Source organism: Fusarium flagelliforme, assembly GCF_020744385.1.
Source record: "Fusarium flagelliforme strain FIESC 12 MPI-CAGE-AA-0113 chromosome Unknown B0J16scaffold_6, whole genome shotgun sequence".
NCBI classification, from domain to species: Eukaryota; Fungi; Ascomycota; class Sordariomycetes; order Hypocreales; family Nectriaceae; genus Fusarium; species Fusarium flagelliforme.
The window spans coordinates 2,967,733-2,991,351 of NW_025763508.1; the positions used below are offsets into that span (position 1 = coordinate 2,967,733).

General features: G+C 46.1%; 8 protein-coding genes across 8 annotated transcripts; 3 read left to right on the forward strand and 5 right to left on the reverse strand.

The window, feature by feature from the left end:
* Positions 1–1,820: 1,820 nt before the first annotated feature.
* B0J16DRAFT_347983 (uncharacterized protein) lies at positions 1,821–2,786 on the reverse strand. The gene has a single exon (XM_046128644.1). The coding sequence runs from the start codon at positions 2,449–2,451 to the stop codon at positions 2,020–2,022; it is 432 nt and encodes a 143-aa protein (XP_045980544.1). The 5' UTR covers positions 2,452–2,786; the 3' UTR covers positions 1,821–2,019.
* A 12-nt stretch (positions 2,787–2,798) lies between these two features.
* Positions 2,799–4,003, reverse strand: B0J16DRAFT_357681 (uncharacterized protein; the record flags this gene model as incomplete). The annotated part of the gene is made up of 4 exons (XM_046129553.1): positions 2,799–3,141; positions 3,259–3,528; positions 3,588–3,663; positions 3,760–4,003. 4 exons carry the CDS (start codon positions 4,001–4,003, stop codon positions 2,799–2,801), a joined length of 933 nt encoding a protein of 310 aa, XP_045980545.1.
* Positions 4,004–7,135: 3,132 nt separating this feature from the next.
* B0J16DRAFT_364450 (uncharacterized protein) lies at positions 7,136–9,915 on the reverse strand (the record flags this gene model as incomplete). Its single annotated transcript, XM_046129942.1, has 10 exons — positions 7,136–7,719; positions 7,773–7,811; positions 7,842–8,138; positions 8,192–8,526; positions 8,578–8,718; positions 8,818–8,839; positions 8,879–8,893; positions 8,958–9,406; positions 9,467–9,606; positions 9,870–9,915. 10 exons carry the CDS (start codon positions 9,913–9,915, stop codon positions 7,179–7,181), a joined length of 2,025 nt encoding a protein of 674 aa, XP_045980546.1. The 3' UTR covers positions 7,136–7,178.
* Positions 9,916–11,135: 1,220 nt separating this feature from the next.
* Positions 11,136–15,010, forward strand: B0J16DRAFT_347985 (ankyrin repeat-containing domain protein). The gene is made up of 2 exons (XM_046128645.1): positions 11,136–13,597; positions 13,651–15,010. Exons 1-2 carry the CDS (start codon positions 11,544–11,546, stop codon positions 14,837–14,839), a joined length of 3,243 nt encoding a protein of 1,080 aa, XP_045980547.1. The 5' UTR covers positions 11,136–11,543; the 3' UTR covers positions 14,840–15,010.
* A 323-nt stretch (positions 15,011–15,333) lies between these two features.
* On the reverse strand, positions 15,334–15,923 carry B0J16DRAFT_417576 (uncharacterized protein). Its single transcript, XM_046133679.1, has one exon. It carries the CDS (start codon positions 15,885–15,887, stop codon positions 15,456–15,458), a length of 432 nt encoding a protein of 143 aa, XP_045980548.1. The 5' UTR covers positions 15,888–15,923; the 3' UTR covers positions 15,334–15,455.
* Positions 15,924–17,498: 1,575 nt separating this feature from the next.
* On the reverse strand, positions 17,499–19,839 carry B0J16DRAFT_179055 (multicopper oxidase-domain-containing protein). Its single transcript, XM_046122560.1, has one exon. It carries the CDS (start codon positions 19,655–19,657, stop codon positions 17,645–17,647), a length of 2,013 nt encoding a protein of 670 aa, XP_045980549.1. The 5' UTR covers positions 19,658–19,839; the 3' UTR covers positions 17,499–17,644.
* A 109-nt stretch (positions 19,840–19,948) lies between these two features.
* Positions 19,949–21,642, forward strand: B0J16DRAFT_347991 (phosphoesterase family-domain-containing protein). Its single transcript, XM_046128646.1, has 2 exons — positions 19,949–20,290; positions 20,342–21,642. The coding sequence occupies exons 1-2, from the start codon at positions 20,062–20,064 to the stop codon at positions 21,367–21,369; spliced, it is 1,257 nt and encodes a 418-aa protein (XP_045980550.1). The 5' UTR covers positions 19,949–20,061; the 3' UTR covers positions 21,370–21,642.
* Positions 21,643–22,254: 612 nt separating this feature from the next.
* B0J16DRAFT_347992 (Ccc1 family) lies at positions 22,255–23,350 on the forward strand. The gene is made up of 2 exons (XM_046128647.1): positions 22,255–23,268; positions 23,330–23,350. Exon 1 carries the CDS (start codon positions 22,448–22,450, stop codon positions 23,249–23,251), a length of 804 nt encoding a protein of 267 aa, XP_045980551.1. The 5' UTR covers positions 22,255–22,447; the 3' UTR covers positions 23,252–23,268; positions 23,330–23,350.
* The last annotated feature ends 269 nt before the right edge of the window (positions 23,351–23,619 follow it).

Genomic DNA, 23,619 nt, shown 5'->3' on the forward strand with positions numbered 1-23,619 from the left:
TCACCAGCTATCAATAAGACTTCTTTACCTAAATATGCCTAACCCGCTCTATTCACTATTAAGAGACGTAACACTTTGCAACGCTTAGTATCTACGCCCTACACATCTGCTAACATAAACCTAGTACGGACTAGTTTATCCCTTGGGAACCCAAACCGTCACATAAAAACAGTTTATAATAACTATATGTAAATCCCTTTCCTCTTAGAATAGGATAAGAAATAAATTTTAAGGGAAGTTCTCTCTATATATATAATTCTAATACTATATAAATATATCCATTAGCTAATATTAAATCTAATCTATAGAATCTAGATATTTTATATTCTAATCCTCTTATAGTATATATTATCCTAGCCTTTATATTTACATATATAAATTAAGTTTATTTCCTTAAGACTATTATAGGGTAGTTATCCTTAATAGCTAAGAGTAAAAATAAGGCTTACTCTTAGGTATCTATCCTATAGCTTATAGTCTTAAGTACCTATATAAACCCCTGACATTAATAATATAAGATATAATATTCTAATCTTCAAGAACGGAGCACTTATTATTAGATAAAGGTAGTAAGTATTAATATTCTTATCCTAAAAAAGGTCTCTTTTATATAACCACTAAGCTTTAGCTTTCCTAGGAAGGAACTAAGAAACAATGACAGAAAGGAGCAAGGAGAAGCAACTTCACAGGCGTTTACTTAACCTTAGAGGCTTCTTTTTGCTTGTGCACTTTGTCGCAGAAAGCTAAGAGTTAGGTAGTACAACCATCTTCGCTAGTTTGGGACGCTTAATAGGTAGCTGCAGAGCGTAATACTTATGTTTAAGGGTTAGAATTACTCTGAAGCTTACCTGGTCCTGGTTAGGGATATTGCAAATAAGCGGGGCCTTATCGATAAGTCACGAATGCAGGTACGCTGTGGACCAATCGTTTCATAAGAGGCAATACATTTGAAACCACCTGCGCGTATCGCCAAATCGTCTTGTGTCAAAGGGCGCAAAGCACCATTCACCGAAAGCAAATGAAGCTACAGCGTGAATATGTGATCATGAACACGTGCGTTAAGAAACAGATTTGGCAAGACGGAGGGAGTCTAAGTAAGCAAAGTTCGCTATTTAGCAGTAGACCCATTCTAGCCTGAGGCCTATTACGTTAACATGAAATCTCTTCTCGTGATTCGATGCCTATTACCTTCTAATACATTGATCTTTACGCAGTAGCTTTGCTTCTCTATGTGATGGCTTTGATTACATATTTTAATCCGCGCAAGAAGATACAACATAACTTTCGTTGTACATCTTGCAAAGGGAAATGTACGACCCTAATTGCGGTCGCTTGGCACGACTTACGTGATTAATTGCTATGGAAGCCGATGGGATGTCATGGAAAACTTGGGAAGGTTTTGGAAAACTTGGGAAGGTTTTGGAAAACTTGGGAAGGTTTTGGACAGGTGTCCTTGTGGTCGAAACGGCTAGAACCAGCCAGTTAGCTCGTGTCTTTAAACGTGGCAATAACCATGAACCAGAGCGACATTGTAAATGACTGGCCAAGTGACGATGCGAGCGAGGCTCAGATCTCTGCCGACTCTTCCAAAGTGGTTGTTTTTGGCTCCTTGCCTTGCGTCGTGCGCGACGTGGAAGCCGTTCTTAGCCTCCTGGTGCCACCCATTTGCGCCTGTTGACTTTGGTGCGGGGTTGTCAGGCAACAGCGCGTGCGCGCCTGACCTATGGGAGAATATCTCGTGACTTGCACATTTTCGGCGCTAAAGGGTGAGAACGAGTGTTAAAGTGTTGTTTTCGTGTTTGAATTAAACCATCGCGTCAACTCTCGTGCCTCCTCAACATCCTCGACGTCGGCCAGTCATCATGAGTCAAGATTCTGCTACTCCGGTCCCACCGAATCTATCGGTAAGGATGCTTCTAACAAATTTCCATTAGCTAGAGCGATGGCGATGGTAGCTTTATAGCCAGCTAGTATAGCTGTGAAGCCATTAATATCTTTGTCTATGTACCTGAGCTTGGCCTAGTCTCTGAAGCTAGTATTTCCCGATGCTCCTGAATGTCTAGTGCACTTAAGTATCAGCTTGTGAAAGTCTGCACAAGCTTTAGTACATTGCTCGAGTGGAAGCTTCAGCGGCACGAGGATAGAAGGTTCAGCTCCGGCAAAAGCCTCCAATGACCGAAGCACTCCATTCAGAGCCTGGAGCTCGTCTCCTAATTGCTGTACAGAACGAGGATGGTCCCTGAAGCTTTGGACCGTTTGGTAGAGAATTTTGCTTAATTGGATTGTAGCGGTAATGATGGCTATAAGCCCAGATGCTAAACTTAGCGGATTAGTTATCTCCAGAGATGTCGCCGTAACCCTTCGGAGATCGGAAGGTGGTCTTGCCCCTAAAAGGCCGGCTTGATGGATGACCCAGAACACGTGCACGACCCTGCGATGTGTAGTATCCATTCTGTCCTTTCCATGATTGGATACACGGGCTGGGCCCGGAGTAAGCGTTGTTGCACTCCGGTCGGGAGGTAGGAATATTTATATCTTATCGTAGTTTTATTAATCTAAGTCACCGGTAAAGTATTGTGATGGTGTATGAGTGGAAGTATGAGGAGACGTTACAGTAGCCGAGTAAATTATCACCGTCCTCTAGACGACAAGAAGAAATAGAATCCCAAGATACGATCAATTAATTCGGTCTGCTATTGCCTACTCGGCAGGTTGTAACCACGCCCATAACGTTTAAATCCCTGCGATGCTACGCCTCCGTTGTGAGCCCCTTGAGCAGAAGGCCCTTGCCCACTGCCTTATCCACTGGTCTTGACACTTTCTATGTCCAGTTGTGTTAGACCGTCGATTGTCCTCTGGTAGCTTTCATCACTGATTTGACTACCTAGATAACGGGCCTGGCCGCTCAAGCTGATGCGTCTTGCAACAACCAGGTCTTTCACGGTTGATACTGAAATGCCATAGCTTCTGTTAGTTATCGTTATGTCTTCAAAAATATTGCATCGCTTGTTGCCTAAAGCCTTGCCCGCATCAGCGACAACGCGCATGCATTGGCGAATGCTTTCTTTAGTCTCTTGGAGCTGTGCAAATTGGGTAGCTTTTTGCTTAGATAAGGATACTGCAGACCTTATAGCTTCTATTCTATTGTTGATGTTATGCTTGTGGGCTTGAAGGCGTGACACAAGAGATTAAATAGAGCCTTTAGCAACACCTAAGCTATTCCTAATGAACTTATAAGCTGTAGGCTATTGCAAGAACTTTGGGTGCTCCCTTGAGGTTGATTTGAGTTGCTTAATTTGGGCGGACAGTTGTAAACAGATCTTTAACCCTTCCTGAGTACTTTGTTTCTCCTCTAGCATAGTTATCCACCCAGGTTCATCTTGGCCAAAAGATTCGGCCTTAGAACCAGCTAAAGCGTACAGCCTCTCATCCAACCGGTTTATGTGCTCTCGTAGATCGTTCGTCGTATTGTGTATTGTGTCCTTGTATTCTTCGAATGCTTTAGACGTTATCGAGGTAATCACACGCCTACAAGACTCCTAGCATTAGTTAACCACGTTATTACAGACCTATAATCAGTTCCTTACATATTTGCATTAGGTAGTGCGATATTAATCGTGGATTTATATCTAGCAAGCGTCTCCCGGATGTTAGTTATATTGCCTTTGAGGTACTGTTAGTTAACCTAATCCCGCAAGCTTGGTTACGATGGGCTAGAATGCTTTGTACACTAAGCGATGAGGTCACTATACTTCTTACAGGTCTTTCTGCAATGAAGTAAAGGAAGCTTTAAGGTGTTGAAGTTGATATGGTTATTATTACTAACCGTTTCAGCGAGTGAGTGCAAAACCCCTTGGAGGTCGGCTAGCTCGTTTTTCAGCGCACGAGCATTCTTGTCCTGGCTCTGGAAGTTGCGGATGGTCGTGTAGAGGACGGTGCTAGACTTGAAAGCAAATGCGACCAAGGCAATGACACTAGATGCGACACTGAGGCCATCCGCCATCTTTACGCCGTTTAAAACTTGGTGCTTGAGGTGACGGTTAAAGCCGATGATATTTTCCAGCTGGTTGCTACGGGGTGCATCATTGAAGCACGATTGGTAGGGTTTTAACGGATGAACTCTATTTCTGTCACTGTGTTACACTTCGATGGCACCAAGCTCTTAACAGTAATCTTGAGCCCAAGGCCTGCTATGCAATTAACGGATGAACGCTTCTGACCTAGCTCCTCTACCTAGGTATAGGTGCACTAGGGCTCTGGTGTTAGTCCCAATGCTCAGCAGGTATGCACTAGCACGCAAGTTATAGCCGCATCTAAGCTGGTGCAAACATGCCCGGGCACCCCAACTGTCAGCACAGATGTGGTGGCGCATAGGGCGCCCTCAAGCAACCAGTACAGTTTACTACCACCTATGCTAGTCTGCTTGTACGAGCGTAGGACGTGAGCTAGTTCGGATATTGTGGTGCATTTACGGATGAGCTTTCCCATTTCTTTTTTTCTTAATATACTACGATTAGAGCTCGATCTAGATCCTTCTTTCTCTTGGCTTAAAACGTCTGTTCTGAACTTATTGTTTGCGCCCTTGAATGTTTGATATCTATATATGGTGACCCTAAATCAGGAACCCCTGCGCTAAAATCAGGGAGCGATAGCGCTACAGTCGTACAAAAGATCAATTTGGGCCTCCAAGGCTGATGCTCTTAAAGAGGTGACTTTGTTGTGGATAGTTGCCTTTTGTCTGTTCAGCTGAGCGTACTAGTAGGGATCAATTAGTTGAGCGTCAAGATACCTTTAATAAATGACTTGGTTCAATATTAAGATGTACCTGAAGAAGGGCCGGGTTCAGGGCGAGCTAGACTTTGATCAAGACGCGTTAAAATGGCAAGGCTCTGATGATCTTGTGGTGGGGATTAAATGGTAAGCGGATCCTTAAGACCCGCCATCTGCATATCTCCCAGCGTTGCAGTAGAATAAGATAGAGTGCCCAAATACGAAGCACCTGATGTTGAGGTGGGGATTGACTATTATTAGAGTTAGCTGGCTGTGATGTCTGGGCACTGACAAGTCTTTTGCTTTGGAGTTTGTAGCTTTACAATTCAGGCACTAGCGGGAATTAGTCTTTACCATAACTAATTTGTTTTGTTACATGTTTGCTAGCATTGGGTTATATTGTATACGGTGTTATGAAATAGTGAGGGCTAGGCTTGATGCTATTTTCTGAGATAGGTTTAAGCCTTGGAGCTTTTATACAACGTAGCTTACTAACGCCTTTTGTTTGTTGTGATACCGCCCTAAAGTACCGAGAACTAAAAAGGAAATTAGAACAAGGTCAAGGTTAAATGCAAATATTGCTTCTTTTTAAAAAGTGCCCTGTCTATCCCCCCGGAATCTGGAAAGAGGGTTTTCAGGTTATAGTTGTGTAGTATTAGATCGTAATGTTTGGGTTCGGAGTTATTGTTTCACATATCCTAGTTATATATAGTGATTCGCTTTTGTTGAGAACATTATTGGTAGTAATGTAAATGTTGAGGATGAGGTGTAGTTGTCTGCTGCTTCTTAATGCCGCCTAAGTCGTGAATGTACCGATTGGCTTCGTGAACGATGTATTCCTGAATCAGGCGACAGATTGATACTTCCTAACATTCCTTACGCTATCCTGCAATTATCCCCGAGGATCGATCTGTTATAGACTTATATTATATGTTAAATGCAAGTCCTTTGAATAAAGGCAGTAGATAAAGAAACAAAATATGTATACTGAGGTCCGCTGTTTCATCATCCAAGTAATCCTATAACCTACTTGTACTTATCTTTCAACGATTATCTTTTACAGAAAGTTAAAACCTGTAGCATATTGTAGTTTATTGCAGGTTAGCAGTGCAATGCTGAAGTTCCCATTCTAGCAGGTGTGTTGCTCTTTGGCACCGGTATTTAATACACTTCTAAAAAAGAAAAAACACGAAGTGCCACACAAGAGCGTTACGACAAGCTCCAGTCGAAACTTGACGAGGGTCTTGGGGGTGCAGGTATTGGAGGCAACGCGACTACAGACGGCCACAATTAATAGAGGGCGTATTCGGAAATCCGTGAATCAACGACTGGCACAGGGACATATTACAAAACTAAGGATATACGTACAGCTAGCAACCTTAAGGGGACAGTCACGAAACAGGGGTGCCCCGAGGCGAAAATAAGAACCAGGAATAGATTTGTGAAGTTTCCGGATCCTCTGGAAAATAGGTGTAGGAGCGGTTATGTAATTGATAAGTCTTAGCTGTGAAGTTGTAGTCTCATTGCAAGCAATCCACAATGTAGAGCTCGGTAACCCGAGATTCCATTTCGTAGGAAATGGAGTTGCAGCCGGTCTATACACAGACTCGGTCCGCGCTACAACCAGGTCGTAGTCATGTGACTCTGGGAACTGTACGTTGTTCTTATCACAGATAAGGTATGTATACGGCATAATTAAGTAGCGGAGTGATTTGGACAACACCAACAAGGTTTAGTATATAACTGGCTGGACAAGGCAAGTCTAAAGATGCGACTAACAAGAAGCTGGGCTAACATAAGATGTACGTTACTCAATGTTACAAGCGCTAACCTATAGCGCAATTTGGCACTCTCCGGGTTACAAGGAAAGACATCATTCATTTAACAGTTCGTTAAATTCAATCGGCGGCAACTGAATAACAAGATCACCGTCCATAATGATGAAAAACTCATAACAGGGCGCCTTTAGCGATCTCTTGCAATTCCGGACATGGCTGAAGCAGCGGCGCGAGGAAAATAATCGTCTAAAGATACTACTGCACTGAATAAGCATGTAGAACAAGATGTCTCTGTCTACGGGAAGACCAAAAGACCGAATATTAACCTCCAGCAGGGGAACGCCAATGATGTCCACGAGGCCTCAGCCTACTGGACCAGCACCAGCAATCTGTCTTTCGAGAAACCCCTTAAATAGCACCTGGTTCAGGACTTAGGGCGATTCGGGCAGGCTATCGGAAGGAAACCGTAGTGGAAGATATTCGAGGGCAGGGCTTACCTGAGGATGTACAGCCGGGCTTCACACTGTCCACTACGCCGAGTAATATACTAACGAAAAATAACTTTACTCTGATATTTTTTATTACTCCCGAAGACAATGAAATCGGTACTCTCATGCGTTAGCCTTCTGCCTAGTCAGGACCTATATCTATTGGAGCCATTGACGAGAGCGAACCTGTCAATGTCAGATGGCCTGTATGGTCCTCTGAATTTGCCTTCTGTATGACAACGTTATGATCCATAATCTTGACAACCGTTGAATCTATCCCGTTATCTTTATCTTCCATTTGGTTAGACAATTGCTCCTGCGCGCAAGAAGGGATCCTAAGCCTTTGCTTCTTCACCACAGATTCTAACGATAGTATGACATCCTTAGCGACCGGAAACGACTCTCCCAGCTCGACCAACGCTTGACACGCCTTGACGAAGGTCTTAAGCTGGATTGGGCTGGAATCTATGTCGGATAGTACGCGGAAAGCGCAGACTGAACTGGCTTGAATTATCCAGGGCTGATTGCGAAGGGTGTATAAGGCTCGGAAATGCCATATCGCTGATATGGTATTGCTTGCGTGTGCGTAAGATGTTGTGACTGGATCGAATGGCCCGAATTTATCCTTGGATAAGCCTTTGAATGGCCGGAGCATACTGACGATAATGAGTTCAGCGGTCAGGCTGAAAGAATTTAGTTAACACTTGCAATCGACCCTACCATATCACTAACTTACTGAAGTATTATAACGGCCGGCAACACTGCATTCTCTACTCTAAGTCGCTCCGGAAGAGAAAACTTCTACTTAACAATCTTCGTATAGAGTTCTATGGCTCTCTTTATGTTGCGACGAGGCGCAACACTATCCTCTAACGGTATGAGGAACTTGAGGACCTGTTCCGTTAGTTCAGCAAGGTCGCATTCCGCAGCAAAGATCTCCCTCTTCCATGACTTCTGAGGCACCACTGAAACGGGGTACGGAAACCACCAGTAATTAGGATTGTCTCTCTTGCATAATGGCGACGCGGCTTTGTTATACCATGTTTTTGGTCTGTTTGGTTTCTTGATGATGAGACGGCGATAAAGGCCGTGTATTAGTTTCCTGTGAAAAAGGTTAAACGTGTTGTCTAAACCTAACTAAGAATCGAAACATACCAATCCCAAACATAGAATCCCCATGAAATCAATGACAAGGTGTATGCCTCTCTGCGCTGGCGCGCTCTAGCGATAGCGGCGTTAGTGGAACGCTGCATATCGTTGAGCCGAAGCGCCAGATATCTCGCTTGCATGCGACTATGATAACTTAATGCTGTCTCCCCATTGCCTAGAGCTGCCTCGTAGGCATTCATTAAAGTCAGACCCTGTGCTACTGTTAAGGATGTGTCAGTATCTTCTAAAGGCAATAGCCTTGCCGCTTCTCTGGCAAAAGCCTGTCCTCGGGTGCTTGGATCGTTCGATTGAAGAAAAGCCGCCTGGTTCGTTGTGTGTAGCTAAGCCTCTTGTCAGCGAGTGCTTGACAGTGGCCATATCAGGACACTCACACAGCTGACAGCCAAAAGTGCGTTGATAAGGAAAGGGGAGCAGAAACGCAGCTTATTAGGCTGGTTTGGTGCGTTAGGATTCAGGGCCTTCAGATCCTCTTCGAACATAGTCCGGTCAATAACCCGATTACCAATTGTGTCCTATGTCTAGAATAGCAGCAATAGATGGCTTAAGAACGTATTATCGTTGGAGACTGTTGTCTATCTTGAAAGTGGAAGGGTATATCCTGGCAAGTTGACAAACACGGCGTCCTCAGCGTATCTATGTTGCGTGTTTCGCTAATTCTTTTTGAAAATGTACTTGGGATGTTTGTTTCTAAAATAACGTATTAAGTTACACATCTCAGTAAAGTCCGGCTACAGATGAATGTTGAACTGACCGTGAAGTAAGCCTGGCGCGTGGAGGATTACAATGGATAAATTGCTGCCTACTCCCTAAATAGTGTGCTTGTGAACTAGTAGAGCTGAGACTGTTTGTTACAGTATTCTTAGTTACAGTGTTCGAAGGTGTAGCGCCTGGACTTGTCGATAGCGGAGCGTGGGATGCCGTAGGAGAAGTCAGCTGAAGGAGTAGGCCCCCTTCTTGGAAGTTCTCAGTCACAGATTTGATGTTGTTGCCAGCCCGGATCCGGCGAAGTATCTCTTGCGCTTCGTCCGGTTGCCGCGTCTTGAGCGAGTCGTACAGATTTTCGTGGTCAACCATTCGCTCCTCAAGCAAATTATTTTTTCGCTTTATGGCCGCCGCTTGAAGTTTATCTGAAGAAGCAGCATATCGACATTCCCGTCCGGCCGCGAGGTACGCGTAATATATGGGGCGCTTTCCATTGCACTATAAACACCCTTTTAGTTCGTTGCTCTTTAACTTGATAAAATTGATTGCAACTAGAACCTTGGCCTTGCGTTGTCTGTAACCTTTGTAGGCTTTCTTGACAACTGAACGCTTATGAATTGCGATTCTTGGTGAAGGGGCCTCAGGGGGACCTCCGCGTATTGCCCTAGGGAGCAATTGGCGGTATCGACTCGCATGCTCTTCAGATATGTTAAATGCGGAGCCTGATTTTTCAGAAAAGTTGAGATGAGGATTGATGAGAATGATGCGACAGGGTGTTGAGATTAGCAACTTACCTTACGCGAACACCAAACTGCAAGTGAGGGAAATACCTCCTTTACGCGGGTGGGATCTATATTGATAACGGTGGGAATGATGTATTATTAACGTTATCTCTGCCCTACTTGGGTAGGGCCTAGAGACCGGCCCCCCTTAGCTTTGTATCCCTCCACAAGTTCCGTACTACAAGCACAGGGGGTCCATTGACTAGGCAAAGGGGACAGCCGCATGCTACACACCCACTAAGAATAAAGCATAAACTAAAAAAATAAAATGTAAAGTTTGAAGGGTAATGACTATGTGATTAGGAACCTGAGGAGCTCCTAGCAGTTTATAGGGCACGTTAACTTTGATTATGATCTCGCCAGTAGCGCCGCCTTTCTTTTTATGGGAGATCTTTGCGTCGCCGAACGGGAAAGAAAGAAAACCGAGAAAAAAAAGTGACACTTTCAAGTTCTCAAGGGGGCTGCGGGGTGGGGAAGACCAAGCTCAAATTAAGCCAATAGCAATCCCGTTAGGGCCCCTTGTGATAAAAAGTTGACAAAGTGGAGTGAGAACTTTGCTGTGTTTTACGGATGGTTTTGTTTCTGCGCTAGTGTCTTGACTGAATCTGGCAAGGCAGCCAGCTATGATTGCCATTATTCAGAGAAGACGAGACTAACACCGCTAAGACACGGCAGCTGGAGCAGAGTGGACACTAAAGTAGGAGTTGGGGATGTGAGGGTGAAAGGTTTGCACTCAGTACACCTTACTTGCCTGCTTTCAGAGAAAGCGGTGTCATTAATGAATGGTACGACAAGGTAAGCAGCTAAGCGCTGAAGGACGAAACAGAGACTCCAGTCACAACGAAAGTCGAGAATTGGGCGACCCTCTGAGGAGATGAAGGCCAGGAATTAGATAAGGCTGCAGGAAAGCGGAGTTAAGAGCGCGTTTTCTGCCTTAGGCATCAAGCTTGGCTCCGCTGAAAAAGCTACAAGACCGCTAAACCACGGTAGGCGATAAAGCGAATCGGAACCTTATCTGAAGATCCTCTTCTGGGATGCTTCCTTGCCCGGTAATGGCCTGGGGCCTGACCATGCCTAGTAAGCCACCCAGTTAACTGAATCAGGCTCACGCTGCGCTATGGTATTCCCTGTGAACATTTTGCAATACATTGCAGTATTGCTAAACTGTCTGCAAAATTCCTGTTTCTCTTGCTATAGCTTCCTGCGTTTGTTAATAGTGTTGTCTCCTAATATTTCTTTTGTTCATGCTCGTACTGCATTTAACGCCCAGCCTTATTAATTAAGTAGGAACCCCATCCAACCAAAAGAACACCTCTAGCACGCCCTGCTCTGTCCTAAAATTTCTTCTGCGGACGCGGACCCGAGGTCCTGGGTTCTTGCGCCCTCTACTTTAAACCCCACATACCCACTAATCGGTGTCTACGCTGGCAAGTGACTGACCTACCCCCGTCTCTGCTTGAGGCGACATTTCGCATACCCTCCTCGACCTTACATCCTGTCCGTTCTTCAAGATACCGCGCACGATACTCCGCCCGGAGCGTTACGGCCGTTTTATCATTAATCATCGCCATGCGACTATTTGAGTTCAACGCTTAGGCACATAAAGCATTCCACGCGATACTGTTTTCCCGTCTCTGTTCCAATTCACAAACTGCCAAATTAAGTCAAGTTCTTGCGTGGAAATCTTACTGTAATTTGAGAGATGTCTAAAGGCTGTCGCTCACGGCAACACGCCACTTGCCGAGGCACTTATCCACGGCTGCGAGCGTGCAGCCACTCTATTGATAAAGCATTGCACTGACGATCCAGGGTTCTTCCAGAGCCAAGATAATCTCCTAGGATATGCAGTGGCGATGGACTCGCAAGGACTTTTTCAAGAACTTGTTTCCAAGGGTGCGTCACTCAACAAGGCTATGTCTGGAAACATGCTTCCCCTTCATTGCGTCACGAATCGCTGCAGCGACGAATTTTTTGAAGAGCTAGTCCAAACCTATGATAAGGACCAGGTTAGTCAGTCTGGAGTGACAGCATTCCAATCATATACACGGCACATATTGATGACGAGTGGTCCAATGTTGCTAACAGACGAACAACTCATCTCACGATTGATACGACTCGCCCCCACGAATCATATGATCAACAAGACGCAGCATATCTGGAGGCTTTTTTGTCAGGATCTTGTTAATTATGGAAACCAACCCTGGTTTGCTTCCCATTTTCACAACATTAGAAGGTTGTTAGTGGCGCTGGTTGACGCAAGGATCGTGGATTCTTTCGAAAAGCAGTATAAGTGCTCTTCGATGATAGCACTCTTTGAAGAGTTCGAAGGTCTTGAGCTCAGTTCTGGATCATATCGATGGGAAGCGAACTTTTTGTATCACGCACGCTTCATACTTCGGCCTCCGCCTGATATCATGAGTCAACCGTCTGCTATAACCTTCCTCATGAGAGCAATACAGCAGAACGACCATCGGCTCGTGCATTGGCTCCTCGGTGTACATGTACCCGTACATATTCGTGTCAGTGACATCTCACCTATCGAAAAGGCTTGTCACACGGGGTCGTTCCAGATATTTGTGGAAGTCTTTCAGGCCGCTCAGCTTGCGCTCGGGGATAAGTTTGGAGATGCTGACCTGGAGATACTGTGTGGTCTGATAAAGACGGCCGGTGATGCCCCGGAGTCTGAAGATCTTTCCATGAAGAAAATCAAGTTCGCACTTGACCAAGGCCTGTCCGCGGACGAAAGGTCTACAGTCGGTTCTCGCCTCGGGGATCCCGCGATCTTGTTGGCCGCGCGCGGGAATCGGTACGACATTGTGGAGCTTTTGATAGAAAAGGGGGCGGATGTCTTCGTTCAACTTTCGGACGGTTGGGATCTTGCCAGATTTTCGATTGCAGATAATCGGATCGACCTACTTCGGCACCTGCATGACAAGATCCGCAAGACTTCTATATACGATTGGAAAACTTGCCTACCCTGCAGATTCTACCCTCCATCGTCGCCGGATGATGGTATAAATATCTATAACGCTTCGATGCTACATCTCGCCGTCGCTGGAAACTGTGTCGAAGTCATGAATTACCTTCTCGATAACAACCTCGTTGAGGACGTGAACACGTGTACGACAGAGCTCTACACGCCCTTACATATCGCAAGCTTCTTAGGATACGTAGAGACAATTGCTACCTTGGTCCGGCATGGAGCTAGCATCAACGGAGTCAATGATGAGCAGAAACGTCCAATCGAGATAGCTCTTATGCACGAGCATCACGAGGCGGTTGAGACGCTACGAACTTTGGGTGCTGAGGAACCATCAACGAGGCCAGGCAGTCCAATGTCTTTCGAAATGGATGACTTTGACAAAGCACAGTCAGATTCCAGTGACCGTTCCGCACGCGATTCGACGTCGGCCGAGGAGTCTGACGGAGATAGTGAGGAAAGCGATGAGATGGAAGACGAATGTACAGAAGTCGTAGAAACAGAGGCGATATTTATGCCACAGGACGTTGATGACTGTATACAATACGGTAACTTGGAAGAGTTCCAATCACTATTGTCCGAGGACTGTCCCATAGACTGTCTCATGCCGACCTGTGGGGTTTGTGATGTTCTTACATATGCGGTATACCATGGGCGGAGCGACATTGTGGTTTGGCTATTGTCGATTGGTGCTACTCCGAGACAGGCTGCGTGTAGCGTCCACGGTGTATTTGGCACCCTTCATCAGGCTGTCAAAGTGACAATCACTGAGTTTTGCCTCATTAAACTTCTTGACAAGGCCTTGGAGATTGGGTACGCCTGGTCGGACAGTCCTATCAGCCCTCTTCATCTTGCTTGCTTCTATGATGATGTCGAGGCGTTTGAGGTGATGTTGGATCATCTAAATGCAAATGCTGAAAGATATTGGTTTGTTATGCTGGCAGAAACAGTGAAGGCAGTAGCTGACTTATACATACTAGTGCTTCGATTTCGCCATGGAAAGAACAAGACATTCCAGCTGATAAAGCAGCCATGTTGAAGGCCTTGACTAGTGCAACGACTCCCTCTGATTGTCATCAGTTAGGCGAGGGCTGGGGCAACATGCCAGGTGGGGTAACGGCGTTGCATATTAATGTTTTAGCCAAGCATTTACCAATGGCAATGGCCCTTATCAATGCCGGAGCAGATGTGAATAGCCTGAACGCGGAATTTCAAACTCCCCTCATTGTTGCCGTCATCATTTCGGACGACGACTGTGCGCTAGTCGAATACTTACTCGATCACGGAGCGCTTATGGACCACAAGGATATCGAAGGATTTTCGGCAATAGCTCATGCTGCTAGACATGACCTCATACACGTCGCTCGGCTACTGGTAGAGCGGGGGGCGTCACTGGAGACAAGGAACGTACGGGAAGAGACCGTCATGCATATTTCATCCGTAAAGTCGCTACGCTGCTTTATCTACTTTCACCAACAGAGATGCGACGCAGAGGCGATCTCCCTCCATGGATATACCATATTTCACACTCATGATCTACGAATACGGACATATATACTGAATGCCCGCCTTATACCACACATTGACTCCATTAACGGCAAGAATCTCATTTCAGACTCATTACTGTTATTTAGTACAAGGATGACGCGGATGCTATATCGCAGTTTTCCCAAGGACGGGAGAAACAGACTCTTGAATTCTTTCCGGGACAGGTCTCCTTACCTCTCGCCACTTTGTCTAGCTATATCAAAAGAGGAGCTTCACGATACACTCCCTTGGCTACTGGACGAAGTGGTAGATATGGAGCGTGAGATATCCGAGGAAGGGACAGCACTTATGTATGCTTGCTCCCTCGGCCGCTTCGAGCAGATCAAGATTTTAGTACGGAGAGGGGCCCATTTGGACTATGTTGACAGCAACGGGAGGTATCACAGTGGCATTCTCTCGGCAAGGCAGTATCCCGATATCATTCGTTGGCTTCTTGTTGGAAGATTCCAGGATCAGCCAAAGCTGGCTTCCTACACCGTCATGACAAAGGGTGATGATCGGTCTGAGTCACACCATCGTGTGTGGTTGTCGGTGTTGGTGTTGTTGCTGACGATGACGATAATGGTAGTGAGGGGGCTTTTTTCTGCCTATCGCAGTACGGAACATTACTTTGAGGCTTGATGAGGCTTTAGGCAGGAAAGCTTGAGAACCAATTAGTCACTGGCTCAATACAAAATGTTCGGGACGTGAGTCATCTTTCTTAAAAAGTTTGCTTCGTGCCCTACCGACGATAAGGTTCTCACGATTAATCGCACGTATATAAACGTCGTCTTGTTCCTCGATAGAGATGATTCCCTCTTCATGGTTCTCAACACGCAGTGTGACCACAAAAACCATGTTACTACGGGTGCCTTGACAGTGATGCCACCAGTACACCCAAGTTGGGTTTTGGCTGAGTCCAAATATTCTTTACTTTTGGGGATCTGGGGGTATTTTGGTGACTTCTCATACGACCCTGGTGAGAAGTCTGGTTGGGACATGAACAGTGATGATACTTTACAGGCTTTACACTTTACGGGGTTCCCCCTTTGCGCAATGCGTATTGGGATTTACGGCCTTTTATTCTAAGTTCATGATCATAGTCAGCCTTTCTGTTCTCACAAAGCCAACTGGTAGTGCGTTCTTTGTTGGGTATGATGTTTGTTCTAGTACAATGTGTTATTCAATTTGCCCTTTTCGCTTCTGAAGCATTTGCCCCGCGACCGCCCAAGCGTACCCGAGCAATTGCACCTGTCCTTTACTCAAACTTATCCGTGTTCTCCAAGCCGTCATCCCCCTCCTCTTCCTCCCCAGCTGGTTCCTCAGCAACAGGAAAGGTCGGCGTACTATTCCACCAAATGAATACCCCCAACCCTCCAGTAGTCAACACAACCAGCACCTTCAATCCCCAAGCCAGCGCATTGCCATATTCAATCAACCAGCTTGCAAGCCACTGCATACATGGCGTAACAAGTGCCCGTCGCTCCTCTTCCAAGTCCGGATTAACAGAATATATCAGCGCCAGTATCGCAAATAGTGTGAGTGTCAGAACAATTGCGACGAGGACTTGGATGACGGCGAGAAGAATGGCGATGTTCTTTGTTGTTTTGAGGACTTCAAAGCCAGCCGCGACCAGGGGTGTTACCTGGTCGAAGGCGGCGTGTACTTGTTTGGAGTAGGGCATTCCCATTTTGACGTGCTGCGCGGGCGCAAATTAGTGTTGTAGATGAAGCAATTGAATCAATCTCGGCAATCTGACATGAAATGTCTTGTCTTATTTCCTGACGTCAGTGCGGTGCATGAAACAGGTCATCTTCCTTCAATTGCCAGAACGCGTTAGATGGGGCATGGTTCTTGGAACATCATCCCTGTCAATGTGGGCGAATCGGCTCGGGCGCGAATGAAGCCTCTCCAGGATGTCACGGGCTTCACAATCTGTGTTCGAGTTAGCGTGATCAGAGTGTTCAGGGTAACAAATGGAGCTGCGTAGACAATGCATGGCCTGCAACATGATGAGGAAAATACAATTGAACAGTGAAAACAGAAAGAGAGGAAAAAAGACGAAAAAGGAAAAAGAAACCCCAGAACTTGAACTTGTGAGCTCCAGTAAGGAAAGACAAAAAGAAAAAAAGAAGAAAAAAAGAAAAAGCTCTTTGCGTTTACGCCGGTACTAAATTTCACTGTCCCTTGTTTGCCCGTAGGCACTAAGGATAGAGAAAAACACACATATAAACCCTGTACTTTGAGCTTAAACTGTGTAAAGTGTAAACCTGTCCTTAAGGGTCCCAGTTGCTAAATCTGAGGATTACTACATGATAAGTCATTATCAATCAGCATACACTGACGAACACGTGTTGCGGGCGATAGACCTTACTAGATGGATTGTTGGTATTATTCTTCTTTTATTGTAACTTCTTGTTCAATTCACTATTAGATGGTCATGAGACCCGAACATATGTAACGTTCTGTGCTGTTCCTTGGGCACGGTGCATCAGAAATATTAATTCTTGTGTCTATATAGTTGGCCAACCTTCCACTACTATCTCTTACCCTCCAAGCACATCTCTCATTCTCATCACAACATACACTATGTCTAACAACAACGCCAACTTTGCCTCAGGCACTCCTGCCGACAACCTTGAACTGCACCAGCAGTTCAAGAAACTATCCATCCACCCTCATGATTCCAAGTCTGAGCAGCCTGCACAAGAGTCCCATGACAAGGAGGCAAAGCAAGACAAAGGTAAGGGAATCGAGAAGGCAGGACCTTCCGATGCTCAAGTAAATACCCTCACCACCTCAGAACACCAATCTCGCCCTGGCTATTCTTGCCAAATCATCGAATTTGATGATAACATGGGATGGCAACCCGACGCCGACATGTTCGACCCCCTCCCAGCCGACTATTACGAACAAGCCACCCGCCCTCTCCCGCAAGTGCAGGAGGATCCTATTGGTCGCAATCTAGCTGATGCTCTAACTAACTTGAGCCTTCACCGAATCAGCCAAGAGGACCGTCGCTACATCGCCCAGCTTTTCATGAAGAAGCCTTACGCGGATATCAAGCTTGAACTCGAGATGGTTGGCATCGTTTATGATGATCTTACTTCTGAGGATTTGTATGAGATCATTGCGATCATGACACGAGCGGATTAGCTGCTGGACGGCTTTTTGTGTGGTGCGATTATGTTGCTATCAGTAGATGACTTTCAATAAAAGCAGCAAATGTATGAATACTTTTTGGTTCGCCTGACGTGACTCTTAATTACCCTGGACTCCTGCTTTCACCGAGTTTGTTTACCAAATATGGCATGCGTGTCGGTGTCATCAATCATTGCTGTCTTTGACCACTGTGCTTTCTACTGTCGATTCCTTTCATTCCCCGTCGCTCTAAGTTCGAAATCGAAGTCTCAAAAGTAAAAACATAAAACATTGATGATCTATCTTCTAGAACTGTCCAAACCATAGACTATCATCCGGCCTCATGCCCCTCCCAACCCCTTCCCTATTACACATCCCCCTCTCCTCTTCGCCCACCGTCCACTCCTTCACAACCTCAGATCTTACTAACATCTGCATAACCATCCCACTCTCAGCATGCCACGTATTATGACAATGAAAAGCCCATAAACCGGGATTATCCAGCACAACACGTATGATAGCCCAAGCATACCCCTCCACTGTAACAGTATCTCTCCTTAATGGATTTTCCAACAAATTGTGCTTTTCGAGGTAGGCTGGTAATTCGGCGGGAGTTGGTGGATACCCGTCGCGACCTTGCACGAGAACAAAGAATTTGTGACCGTGAAGATGGAACGGATGTGCACCGTCGTCGAAATTGTTTATGGAAATATCGATTGTTCTTATACCGTTTGTTTCTAGAACAAGCTCCTTCTTGCGTTCGAACATCTTATCATTGATGGCGACTGGTCTTTTTGAAGTTGCGCTTTGAGCACCGGAGTCCAAGAAGCGGTGGAGGGATGGATTGGTCGCGTTGGGATGCCATGTTGAATCGTTGAAGAATCCTCTGGCTAACCGCCAATCTCCAATCTCAAAGTTTGCGCGAAGGATAATGACTTCGTCAGCTGGAGGTGGGGTGATGGCTTCCACGGGTCGAAGGGCGGTTGTGTTCAGGTCGCGACAGATAACCTCGATTGCGTCCGACCACTCTTTGCTGGTAGGCTTCTCAGTTGATACCTGCTTCTCGGGACTCTGATATCGGACAATCGCCCTGGTCTCAGCTTGCAACCGCGGATTCTCATTCTTAAAACAATGCGTCACCATTCTTGCTCTGAACCAGAATGCCTCGCCTGTAGTAACATTCGTCTCCAAAACGACGCTATATCGTTGCGCCGGCATAATGTTCAACCGATGAATCGGCTCAGGATGAACGTCCGTCCCGTCAACTTCGGTGACATAAAAAGGATGTTCATCAACTTGTATCTGGAACTCGGCGAATGCACCGACGTTGATGATGCGAAGTCTGTGCCGCTGTCCATCTTCCAGGTCAATGTTGAGAAGACCGCGGTTGGTAGGGTTGCAATTCCAGCCTTCAAAGTCTGCACAATCGCGGATATTTCGTCCGTTGACAAGACCGTTGTCTGGCACAGGCTCGTTGTTCTCTTGATCGGGAGCGAGATACTCCATCAACAACTCCGAGGTGAGATTATGATAGTGATCCTGTACCATGACCACTCTATCACTCGCAATGTCCATTTGCCTCTCCCTCTCAGAATGCACGACCATCGGCCCAAGCAATCCATCAGAAGCTTGAGCGCTATGGTGCGCATGATACCAATACGTCCCAAACTGCCCCGCCACATTAAACTTGTATGTAAAACTCGAGTTCGGCGCAATAGGACATTGCGTGACTCCAACGGTACCGTCCATGTTATTTGTTCCGTTTTGAAACATACCGTGGAAATGGATTGCTGTTGCATTGGAGGCTTGATTATTGACATGAATTATCAATGTGTCATTTTCATTGCATTCGACGAGAGGACCAGGGAATTGATTGTTTATTAGTAGCATTGGTCGAAAAATGCCGTCGGGATTGAGGTCAGAATAAGTTATTGTCCAGAAGTGTTCTCTTGTTGTTGGGGGTGAAGTGACGTTCCATGATGGGGAGAGAATGTATTCGCTTGTGTCGCGGAGTTGAGGCTCTGCAGGGATGGATTCGTTGTAGATGACATTTGGTGATTGTTGTACTTGGTGTGGATGTTTTGAAGGGATTTCGTTGTGGTGTCGCAATGAGATTTCTTCGAAAAAGATAAATACCGTGAGACCAAAGATGGAGATTACTGTGAGTATTGAGATGATGGATCTCATCCACTTCCCTAGGAAAGTTCCATCTCTTCCCGTGACGTCATCCGGCTTTTCAAGTCCAGTCTCAAATGAGGCTGACGAGCTTGACAATTCGAAGTCATCATCCCTCACCCAACTGAATTTCCCTTCATTCATTTTGACTGGAAACAATGACCAGAGAAGTTAATATCTTCAAGAGAATGATAAAAACAACTCAACTCGATGATTCGGAACTTGCCTCAGTGGATGTTACAGGGATGTCTAAGCGCTGTCGGATCTGTCGGCAAAATTGAATGCAAGTCGATCCAAAAAGCGACCACACGTGCCCCAAATTGATCTTCAATTGGAAGTTAAATAAATAAAAAAGTTCCGAAAAAATACGGATGGTATCTTCATTTGGCTTCTTATGGCGACCGACGGTGGGGGCTCGGCACACTTTCCGCGGCATATTCTCCGTCAGACCACGGGGGTTGGTCATTTATGACACCAACACATATAAACCCAATTGACTGCGACTGTCTACAAGTCTTTGAATAAACAACTACGCATCACGGCCCATCATGTTGTTTCAATCCGCTGCGCTCTTAACCTTCGCAGGTCTTGCTTTCGCCCGCAAAGACCAGACAGGATGGGAGACAAGGTACACAGCTACAGGAACAGCTGAAGTTGCCGCCGCGGCAGCCACAGCCAAAACCAGCAGTCCCACCTCTAAGGTCAAAGGCAAAGCATTCGATCGCATTGCTATTATCTACTTTGAGAATGAGAACTACGAGAAGGCCTTTGGCGACCGTGAGTACTCAACTCCAGAATTAACCATTGCTTGGGCTAATGAATTGGCAGCCAACTTCTCTTGGTTCAGATCTAAGGGAATCACCCTCTCCAACTACTTCGCAGTAACCCACCCCTCAGAGCCAAACTACATGGCCGCCATTGCTGGTGACTACTTCGGCATGCAAAACGACGCTTTCAACCGCAACCCACGCAACATTTCCACCATAATCGACCTCCTTGAACACCGTGGTATTTCCTGGGGTTTATACCAAGAAGACCAGCCATACACCGGTTTTGAAGGATTCGCGTGGGTGAACCACAAGAACGGCAAGAATGATTACGTCAGGAAGCACAACCCTGCTGTTCTTCACGACAGTGTAGCAACTTCTGAACAGCGTCTTTCCCAAATCAAGAACCTGTCTATGGTTGATACTGGGAAATCGATGTTTCATAAAGACCTTAAGGAGGGGAAGTTGCCGCAGTGGATGTTTATTACACCCAACATGACTTCTGATGGTCATGATACGTCTGTTACCGTCGCTGGTGACTGGGCCCGTGCGTTCCTCAAGCCGTTGATGGAAGACAAGCGATTCATGGAAAACACGCTTGTTCTTATCACATGGGACGAAAACGAATCTTATGCGCGCCAGAATCATATCCTCGGTATTTTAGTAGGCGATGCCGTACCAAAGCATCTCGTCGGCACAACAGACTCAAACTTCTACAACCACTACTCCGAGCTGTCAACCGTACAAGCAAACTGGGGTCTCGACACCCTTGGCCGCTGGGACGTTGGAGCTAATGTGTTTGATCTCGTTGCGAAAAAGACTGGTGATAAGATCAGAAAGTGGAAGGCTGGTGCGATGGATAAATATTTCTGGAATGCATCTTACGCGGGACCGTTTAATACTGCTGGGGGTAACCAGAGGTACGCTGCGCCGAATCTGGACTTAGAGAAGACGTTTTCGGGAAGGAAGGTTTTTGAGGGTGTTAAGAAGGAGTGGAAGGGGAGTGATGCGCCTAGTTATTATCGGGATGTCATTGAGGTTGATGATGGGTTGAATCCTCCTAAGGGTTATGAGCCTGTCAAGAAGTAGAGTGTCTTAGCACGGACAGATATTAGACAGAGAGACCATCCCGAGCATCTCTATAGCTGTTTAGATACTTTATATAGCAGCAGCCATCTGTGGTTATTTAATTGTGTTGTTTTGAACTGTACGACTTGATGACTGACCTTCAAAAACCTTAAATTAAATAGATAGCAGCAGCCTATGGTTGTGTTGCAAGTCATGAAGTTTACAAAGCTGTGCGATCAATAGTGTTGTTTAATAAAGCATGCATTACGGGTATTCTGTCACTATCCTTTTTTTTTTCCTCACGAAAATTAGTGACCGTCACTAAACCCGAGGGTGGAGTTTGCCAAGGACATATCGTAGATCGCCAAGTCGCGGCCCGACGCTGGGCGCAGAACAACGAGACGTCCGTGTAAAATGCGATGCGTTGCCCAGCCAACCGGGGACATTAATCCGACTATTGTATGAGTCCTAACACATCTGTCTCGTGATTGATATTGAAGTCTTTTGCCACATAATTAACAAAGTCCCTACACAGCTTCTGAATCTGCTAAATCTCGCAATTAACAATAATGCAAGGACTGATGAAGTCCTTGAAGTCATTTCCGCCTAGTAATTTTCAATTGTGGCGCGGCAGCTAGAGTGCGCCCCATTTGGCGTGGTTGCCGTCCTGATGCCGTGACTAGGATTCACGATATCAGTGGCAGATCTGTCCCACTTGCCCGCGCCATGGATTGTGAGCCCCACCTCGCGTGTTAGCGCTCTGTGATCGCAACTTTGCGGCCGAGCCACTAAAAACGCCGCATTATCGCATGTGCGTCTGGAAGCCAACAATGTAAATGGCGCACGGAAATAACGGCATCGCGTCGGCAGAAAGTGCCGACACTAATGTTCTTTATCATTGATTGCCATGAGATGAATTGCAATGAATATGATTGGTGGTTCCAAGCACGTGTTGCCTTGGGACGGCTGGCTATTGAGTCTACTGCCCACTTGACGATTTCTGACTATCACCATCAATTCATGTACGCCTCTTGATGGGTCGGTCGCCAGGAACATATTCACATAAGACTCACAAGAAGAAAACGCTATTTTCACCTTCATGGTGTCACCCCCGTCAATCAAAATGAAGTCAGCCCAAAGCCCAGCGTGCAAACGCTTCCTCTCTGACTTCACCCTCGGATTTTCTGATGGCCTTACCGTCCCTTTCGCCCTGACAGCCGGGCTGAGTTCACTCGGTAAAACAGACACGGTCGTAACAGGTGGACTGGCAGAGTTATGTGCTGGCAGTATCAGTATGGGAATCGGAGGATATCTCGCTGCGCGCGACGAATGTATCTCTTCACTTACAAGCCTGCCAGATGAGGATACCAAGACCGATAGTGGTGGTGCGGGCAGCCATGAAACGGATTGCATGGTTGGAGAATCAGAAAAGATGCAAGGGATGATGGAAGACCTTGTGCGACGGCACTTGGAGCCTTTAGACCTTCCCCCGTCGACAATAACGTCAATCCTGACGACTATACAACGAAGCCCAAGGACCCCTCAACACACTATCTCGCGCCTTGAAACGTTCAGTACGAACGTCCCGGATTCCGCAAAACTCTCTACAACTTCACCAATCACCTCAGGTCTTTCAATATCACTCGGTTACGCAGTGGGCGGTACCATACCTCTTCTACCTTACTTCTTCGCCAGTACAGTCGGGTCCGGACTACAAATAAGTACCGTTATGTGTCTCGTGGTGCTATTTTCCTTTGGAGCCGGAAAGAAATGGATGTTGAGTTCGAAAGAAGACGAGATGAGAGCTTGTGTTGTTGAGGGGTTGCAGATGTTGGTTTTGGGTGCTCTGGCTGCTGGTGCTGCGGTTTTGTGCGTTTCTTGGTTGGGAAAGATAGAAGGCTAGAGTGAATATGTAACGAGGTACAGACTATCAAAGTTCTTTTCCATTCCAACGACAGCGAAAAACTGATGTTTGTGGAAGGAAGAGTGAAAAGGCCGGATAGAAGCAAAGAAAGAAGGGCATTCTGTAGCCTGCCTAAACCTTATGTAAGGGTAAGGTAAAAAGAAAAAAAGAAAAAGGTCATGTGTGGGCCAAGAAGTCATAATGCCCTGTGGAAAGTAAATATCTGCAAAGCTTATCTAATGGCGGTACGGTTGTTGATTGGAAATTGTTTGTAAACAGCGAAGTTCTCTTCATAATTTAATGATAGCACGTTTGAAGACTGCGAAGCGTACTCGACAAAATAACACCTTTGGTTGTGCAGCTACTGT